The 9,011-nt window shown below is 38.4% G+C and overlaps 1 protein-coding gene across 1 annotated transcript; it reads left to right on the top strand.

Annotated features, from left to right (window-relative positions):
* Nucleotides 1–5,294: 5,294 nt before the first annotated feature.
* Nucleotides 5,295–8,064, top strand: LOC131159787 (glucan endo-1,3-beta-D-glucosidase 1). Its single transcript, XM_058114960.1, has one exon. The coding sequence runs from the start codon at nucleotides 5,652–5,654 to the stop codon at nucleotides 7,857–7,859; it is 2,208 nt and encodes a 735-aa protein (XP_057970943.1). The 5' UTR covers nucleotides 5,295–5,651; the 3' UTR covers nucleotides 7,860–8,064.
* Nucleotides 8,065–9,011: the final 947 nt, after the last annotated feature.

Below are 9,011 nucleotides of genomic sequence, written 5' to 3'. Positions count from 1 at the left end.
TAAAATACATGATAAATGAATTATTTAATCAGAATGATATGTATGAAATGTTTGGCGCAAGGCCGTGATTGATAGTTGGCGCAAGGCCGTATATAATGTATTATTTCGGCGCAAGGCCATATGTATATGTATGATTTTGGCGCAAGGCCACAGATATGAAAGCAATCAGCACAAGGTTGTATGCATTATTTTATTACAGAAAATGCTATCAATCTATTTATGTTGAACTGTATATTACCATGTATTATATATTATCAGAACCCGGATGATAGTTCAGTTCAGTTACAGGAGCATGGTACCGTTGCTATACAGATCAGATATTATGTTCAGACTTGTGCTAACCACCCTACAAGGGGGTGGGAGATGGATAGTCGATGTGGCTTTCAGTGTAGAGTTGTAGACGTCCACCTGGCAGTTAGGATCAAGGTGTGGCGGGCCCATCTTACTTACAAACATTTTTGACTCGGCAATGGTCGGCCAACCATTGTCAGGTCCCTCCTTCGAGTTGCACAATCCGTCATGGGGGGTAATACATGACATCGGCTTGCTATACATCCTGGGTAAATTTTCAGTATTATTATCTATACCAGACAGTATACGAACAGTATGATTTATTAGAAATATGAAAGTATGTGTTTATGCAGTTATTAAATGATTAATGTTTTCTATTTAGCATTGAATATTCATGTTGCCATACAACTGTATTTAGTTTATTTTCCCCTTAGTGAGAAGTGTCTCACCCCCGAACTTAAATAATTTTCAGGAAACCCAGAAGGAAAAGTGGTTTGAGACCGCCATTGAGTCTGTTGTGCTACCCCGTTAGGAGGGTAAGTTTGAACTAGGATCAGAGGATTTTGATGTGGGATCCTAGAGTTGTTTTGTATTTTTGGGAGATTTTATATAAACATAGTGTTTTGGATTATAGATAACTCTGGTATTATGTATCTTGTGGTTATGAGAATGTGATTTACATTTACTGCTGCTTAGGTTTCCGCTGTGAATGTCATATGTGTCCCCGTTACCCACGGGTTTCGGGTTGACCTTATTATTAAATATGTTTTATTATATGATTAGATTAGCAAGTCGTTACACTTCCCATAAGAACTCCACAATTAAACGTGTTTGACTTGGAGTAATCTTGGGATGAGTGACCTTTTGGGAAGTTTTCTCAGGAAGTGTGTGAGTGAAGATAAAACACACTGAAAATGACACGTGTTGGTCTATAGGATTAGTCATTAGTTTGATAAACCCCCCCCTGTTGTCTAGTCCAGGTGGAGGAGGAGAGACGCAGTGCTCCCTAACAAACCTAGGTTGGGGCATTACACGTTTGATATTGAGGTTTGGTATACAAGGTTTTTATATTTGGGCATTTAATCTTCATTGTAAAAGTTTTTCTTCTCTCATATTTTTATTTAATATTTTACTGAGAGCAAAAACCCTAACTTTTCATATATCAGTTGTTTAATAAATCTACTGAGAGCAAAAACCCTAACTTTTCTTATATCAGTTGTTTGATAAATCTTTTGGGAAAAGTTTATTTTAGAGCTTAGATCTTAGAAAGCATTCACGTTTATACTTTATCAAAGATTTCATTGTATTCAATTATTGCAAAAACTATTTGAGAGCAAATCCTATAATCACCAAAATAAATAGTTTTGAGATATCTTTTGTGGAGAATTTTTTTTTTAAAAACAAAGTTTAGATCTTTGGAGCAAACGTATCATATATATACAAAGATCATATATGTAACGACCTGCTTAATTTCCACATATATTTTTTTTTTTATAATACAATAAAACCAGTATAACACATATCCCGCAGATCATGATCAACCTGAACCCGTGAGTACCAGGGATATAACAGACACATAAAACAGAAGCCTAAGTAGCAGGAAACATAAAATCATAATATCATAAACACAAAACCATCTATCTCAACACCAGAGTTACTACATCCATTGTAATTAGGTATATGCATCCCAAAAAGAAAGTCTAGGGACATTTTCCATGAAATCCATTTGTCCCTACTAAAACTTACCCTTCAAAGAGGGCAAATCCACAGTACTATCTCAGTGGAGCTTTATCCGCTCTCATATCAAGGGCTCCTGAAATGTTTATGAAATTTTGATGTGAGACACCTCTTAGTAAGGGAAATAAATTAATACTAGTGTGTGACAACATAAGTTCATCCGTGTTATACATAAAAGCATATATAAGCATATCAAGTAAATATGTCTGTATCATTTCTGGGAAAAACATGTATAGTCTTAAGAAGGCATAACATAATGGATTTTCATAACATAATTCATCTCATATAATAATAATACGAAAAGCACCCTAGTAGGTTAGCTGGTTGTTGTCATGTATTATCCCCACATGACTGAGTGGTGTGGCCCGAAGGCAGGACCTGACAATGGTTGGCCGACCACTACTAAGTCAAAAGTACAGTCTGTAAGTCCAATGGGTTTGCTAGACTTGGTTTGTACACTAGGGGCGCTCACACTTCTTAAAACCACATCAACTATCCGTCCTTATGCTACTTCGTATAGCAGCGTTAACACAATATCGTGATGATCACGAACACATAGCAGCGGTACCATACAAGTGCTAGCCTAAACCAAGCCAACCAGGTTCTGATAACATATATCATATAATGAAACTGTGATACATGTATATTTCATAGCATTAATTACCAAATCACTACCATCATATCATTTTGCATTTATATATACATCATGACAATCATCGGCCCGTACACCGGCATTTCATATTTTACCATTGCTCGGCCCGTACATCAACAAATCATAACCATAGCTCAGCCCGTACGCCGACAAACATATCCATAGTTCAGCCCATATGCCGATAAATATATCCATAGTTCGGCCCATACGCCGGCAAACATATCCATAGCACGGCCCATACACCGGCAAATCATATCCATAGCATGATCTGTACGCCGGCAAATCATATCCATAGCATGGCCCGTACACCGGCAATACATGTAAAAATTCTAGGCCCGTACGCCGGTTTTGTTATAAAAATCCACATCATTATCATATTCCCAGAAAAATAGTATTTCATTATAAATTCTACTCATGCCACACGAAACAGGTTTTATACATATTTAAACATATCATCTTTTACAGCAATATTTCCCAAACAAAAAGCATATATAAATATATATTTATTTTCTTGAAATCAGATGTTGTAATTACATACATTTTCATAAAATAATTAGTTTAATTTATCCCCTTACCTGATTCTTGAGAAGCCCCTAAAATAAGCAGTCCCGCACCCGCAAAGTTTCCCGTTCAACACCCTAAAAACGACATTTACCAGAACTAAATTTTAGTATTTCTATGCATACTACGCTTTCTACAACTGTCAAGAAGTTAAATATTGAGTAGAAAGTCTTATCCTGAATCTGGTATAAATTCCGAACTCGACCCACCGACGATCCACTCCAACAAATATGCAAAGAACTTCCCCATGAGTGTCGTGGTAGTTTCGGATCGTCAATCCGACGGCAGACTGACCCAGAAATTGAGAGAGAAGGAAGGAGAACCGAAGAGGAGAGATAAAATGAGAGTTGTGTGTGAGTTTTCGGTCAAAAAAGAAGATTTGGCCTATTTATACACTGGCCTTCATCGACAAACTCTCTCTCCTCATCGACGAAATTCAGAATCACTTAAAACCTCCTCTCGGTATTTTCTCGTCAACGAAGAGCACCCTTGTCGACGAGCTCAATATGTTGCGCCATCGACAAACGCTGAGACCTACTTGCCGCCTTTTAATTTTCTTTTCTCCCTTCCTTTTATTATTTAAATATTATAAATTCTCTAGGTCAATACAATATATTTGATTATTGCAAAAATATTATTAAAAACATCATATACACTCATTGAGCTTCAAGATTATATCCTATGTATATGTTTTAGGAATTTGATTATACTCATAAGCTTGTTGAGAAGAATCTGAGTGTTCAAGAATTTTATCAATCTATTGTATTGACGGTTCGGGTCGTGAATAGGGGAGGAGAAAGCTATGCCTCTGGTAAGTAGCAGAGTAGGAGGAAATTGTACCTCTTGTAAGCAGTGGAGTAGGAGGAAGTTGTACCTCTTGTAAGCAGCGGAGTGTAATGGAAAACTCTGTCCTATTTTAAGGAGCGGAATAGTAGAATCCTTGGGGGTTTTGCCCAAGGTGAGGATGTAGGATAAGTTTTACCGAACCTCATAAAAAATTTGGTGTTTGCACTCTATATATATTCGCACTTATATTCATATTATATCTGATGTGCATGTTTTAAATTAAATACGTGAGAATAATTGGGTAATATTGAATTAATTGAGATATCTACTAATTAAATCAATTAAGTTGTATAATCTTGAAATTGGTGTATATCCAAATTTGTGCTTATATGGTTGGGTTTTCAATTAAGGTTTGAAATACCAAAATACTTTTAAATACCCAATTCACCTCCCTATTGGGATTACACATAAATTAACATATATATATATATATATATATATATATATAGGTGGTGCAGAAATAAAATCGTCCATTAAGGCAGTATAAATATATAGAAATATATCAGTCGGTTAGAGTCTCGTAAATTAAATAAGAATTAAAGAAATACGTCAATTGGTTAGAATCTCATGCTTATAACGTGTTATAAAAAAAATACATAAAATAAATAGAAAAATTAAATAAAACGAGACAAAGATTTCATGTGATTCAGATATACCTACTCCACAGACAAATCGGATCAAACTTTCACTATTTCAAGAGGAATTACAATATGGATTTAGCCTTATATAAAAATATCTCTCCCACTTCTTTTATATTTCTCCCTATTCCTTTCCTTTTGTACTTCTCCCTATTTCTCTTCCTTTTCTTTCTCTACTTTCTTTCTAATTTCTTTTCTTTTCTTCTTCTCTTTATCTACACACCTTTTCCGTCATCTGCTCCTTCTAATCTAATACAACCATGGGAAGAGCAGCAGATAAGGGATTTCTTATTTAATGGCGCATGTGGATGGACATCCATCATAATGATGGCATGAGGAACATGAAGGGACGGATGCATAGGGAGTGACAAACACTAATTATTCATAACAACATAGTCTTTATTTTCACAGTTTTTGAATTTTATATGGCATAATTCTTAAAATCAAACATAAACATTAAATCTTGAAGAAAATGGGATCACATGAAATTTTTTATTTTTTATTTTTATTTTTTTAAGGAAAAAAAAAAACTGTTTTTTGAATTCTTAAGTACATAGGCCTTATTTTCACAATTTTTGAATTTTAGATGGCAAAATTATGAAAATCAAACATAAATATAAAATCTCGAAGAAGATGGCATCACAGTCTTGCTTTCCATACATTTCAAGAAGATGCCTTCCTTAACGGTTAACACATCCTACTCCAAGCCTATGAGACCTGTTATAGAGATGAGATCTCCCAATCTCAAAGCACCCCAATTTTCAAATTTTGCCACATGCGGCTTCCCCTTTAGTCCAATCTTCTTCCTTCCATCTTCATCTGCCCCCTAAGCAATCCCAACGAACCATCATCCCTCTTTCAATAGTCAACTCCCCAACAAAATCACAACCGACCCTGTCTCTATTTAAACATATTGCATCACAGCCATGCTGAAGAAGATCAAACGTCGAGTCAAATTCTTAATCACCAAGAGTTTCAAAAAATCTCGCAAACCCTATAAACCCCAAACTGAGCCTCTGCCTTCACCTGACTCAGCTCCTCTCTCGCCACAGCCCTCCTCCCTTCCCACAATGTCACCGCTGTTCCAGAAACACTCGGTAAACTCTCCCTTCCTCTTCCCCCAGACCAAGTCCGCAGTCCTTCCTGACCCTTCCCCCTTTTTCTCTCACACCCTTCTCTCTGCTCCGCTACCCACGAACTCCTTCTTCCAGAACTTTGTCCTCAAAAATGGTGATCAGCCCGAATACATACACCCATATCTCGTTAAATCTTCTACCTCCGGCCTCTCTCTCTGCTACCCATCTCGCTTCTCCAACTCTTCCTTCATTTACCAAATTTTCAACGCTGATCTCACCATCTCTGCTTCGGACCGGCCCAGCCCAGATTCACACAGAACCCACGTTGTGTCTTCTTTCAGCGACCTCAGTGTCACGTTAGACCTGCCCGATTCTAACCTTCAATTCTTCCTCGTCCGGGGAAGCCCTTTCCTGACCTGCGCCGTCACCCGCGGCACTGCAATTTCGATCTCAACCATCCACGCTATTCTCTCCGTTTCTTCCAATAATTCGCTTACCAAGTACACCGTTACGCTTAACAATAACCAGACATGGCTAATCTATACATCTTCGCCGATTAATTTAACCCACAACGTATCAAAGATTTCATCTGGGGTTTTCTCGGGTATAATTCGGATTGCGATATTGCCGAATTCTCAGTCACAGCATGAAGCGATCCTTGATCAATACAGTTCATGCTATCCGATCTCGGGCGATGCTATATTCTCCAAGCCTTTTCATTTGGAGTATAAATGGGACAAGAAAGGATGGGGGGATTTGATTATGCTTGCCCACCCTCTCCATCTGCGGCTCTTGTCAACTGGGAAAGACCAAATTACTGTCTTGGATGATTTCCGGTATCAAAGCATTGATGGTGAGCTTGTGGGTGTTGTTGGAGATTCTTGGTCGTTAAAATTGGACCCTGTTTCAGTATCCTGGCACTCAATTAGAGGGGTCAAGGAGGAAGCATTTCCTGAAATTGTTTCAGCTCTCACCAAGGATGTTGGAGCTTTGAATTCAACAGCGATATCAACAACATCGTCCTATTTTTATGGGAAACTGATAGCAAGAGCAGCTAGGTTGGTGTTGATAGCAGAAGAGGTGGGTTTTCCCGAGGTGATTCCGGTGGTAAGGAAATTCTTGAAGGATACAATTGAGCCATGGTTAGAAGGGACTTTTATTGGTAATGGTTTCTTGTATGACAAAAGATGGGGTGGGATTGTCTCTAAACAAGGAGCAGTTGATTCTGGGGCTGATTTTGGGTTTGGAATCTTCAATGATCACCATTATCATTTGGGTTACTTTCTTTATGCCATAGCAGTGCTCGCAAAAATAGACCCGGCATGGGGGAGGAAGTATAGGCCTCAGGCTTATTCACTTATGGCAGATTTTATGAACTTGGGTAGGAGAAATTATACCCGTTTGAGATGTTTTGATCTGTGGAAATTGCATTCTTGGGCTGGAGGGCTGACCGAGTTTGCTGACGGGCGAAATCAGGAGAGCACAAGTGAAGCAGTGAATGCTTACTATTCGGCAGCTTTGATGGGACTTGCATATGGAGACACTCACCTTGTGGCCATTGGATCAACACTTGCCGCAATGGAGATTCAATCAGCTCAAACATGGTGGCATGTAAGAGAAGGAGATAATATATATGAGGAGGACTTCACCAGCGAAAACAGAGTTGTGGGTGTTCTGTGGGCTAACAAGAGGGACAGTGGGCTTTGGTTTGCTCCTGCTGAGTGGAAGGAGTGTAGATTGGGAATTCAGGTGTTGCCTTTGTTGCCAATCACAGAGATTTTGTTTTCCCACACTTCGTTTGTAAGGCAGCTTGTTGACTGGGCGTTGCCAGCTCTAGAAAGAGAGGGAGTCGGAGATGGTTGGAAAGGGTTTGTCTATGCCCTTGAAGGGATTTACAATGAAGTACGGGCATTGGAAAAGATTAGAACCTTGAATGGGCATGATGATGGGAACTCATTGACAAATATTCTATGGTGGATTTACAGTAGGGGTGACAATGAAGAGGAGGAATGCGAGGGGGGAGGGAGATACTGCTGGTTTGGTCACTATTGTCACTAAATAATGTTGGTATCTTTTGCTGTTTGCTTTTGTTTCATATGTTTTGAATAACAAATGAGAGGATTTCTTTCTGATACTCAATTATGCAGAAATTCATCTGGAGACCAAATTCGGCATTCTTGAGTGGTGTGCTTTGTTTGATGTATGTAAAAACCTATTATTTTCATTTCTTACTGGCGTGCAACTGTACCGTCATATTTCCACATATTCTGCTGAGCCATCCCATACAACAGGGTATACAGTAATATTTTCTGATTATTCTGATATTCAAAGATGACAGTGAAGTATGCTGATTCTTAATTTTTCTCATGTGAAGGGTGCTATTGGCATATATTGAACTCAGTATGCCCATTAACTGCGTTGGTGATGATTTCTATGCTATATGGGTTACATGTATTCCCATGTACATAATTTTCTTTTTAAAATTATTGAAGAACTTTGTGGCAATATACTGTCTATAAAAACTTCAGGTTATCACCGTTGATTGTCCACTGGATTTTACCATTCATACTTTGGGCTTGACTTGAAAGTTGCCAGGAACTTAGGGCTGTAGCCACTATTGCAATTTCACAACAACAATTGAAACTGGTGTAGATCATTGTTACATTTTCTGAGAGGGTATTTGAAGATAAGGTGGGAAGGTGTCTATGCTTTGGGATTTTAATAGAAAGCTGCTTGAAGAGAATATTAGGAAGGAGTCTGAATGGGTGTTTGCTTTCGCGTATGCTATGTTACCAGTATCATATGACCTGTTTTACCAGTTCCATATGACCTGTTCCTTTTCTGTATTTCATGCTTTTCCTGGTATTTCAGCAATTCATGCTGCCTCCTTCACACCTTTGGGGTATGCATCATAGAATTTTCCCTTTTCCTGACTTCTTTTTACCTGCAGCCTTGATTTTCGGACTTCTATTCTCTCCAGTCCATGTTGTTTCTGCTGTGAGAATGGAAAGAACTACTCATGAAACCTGCAATGACAGAAGCCCACGCTTGTTTGTAGCCATGGTTCTAAAACTACATAGATCATGGTGGTGATTGAAGCCACTTGAAAGTGCCATGGTGGTTACCAGTAAGCACCCGGATTCTCTGTAAGGCTCTTTTCTTCACATGTTTTTACCGTTTCATTTGGCTGTAGTCACAAAATAGGACCAT

This window comes from Malania oleifera, chromosome 1 (assembly GCF_029873635.1).
Source record: "Malania oleifera isolate guangnan ecotype guangnan chromosome 1, ASM2987363v1, whole genome shotgun sequence".
In the NCBI taxonomy this organism is placed as follows: domain Eukaryota; kingdom Viridiplantae; phylum Streptophyta; class Magnoliopsida; order Santalales; family Ximeniaceae; genus Malania; species Malania oleifera.
The sequence above is the reverse complement of the archived record's forward strand: the minus strand, read 5'-3'. Positions and strand labels throughout refer to the sequence as shown.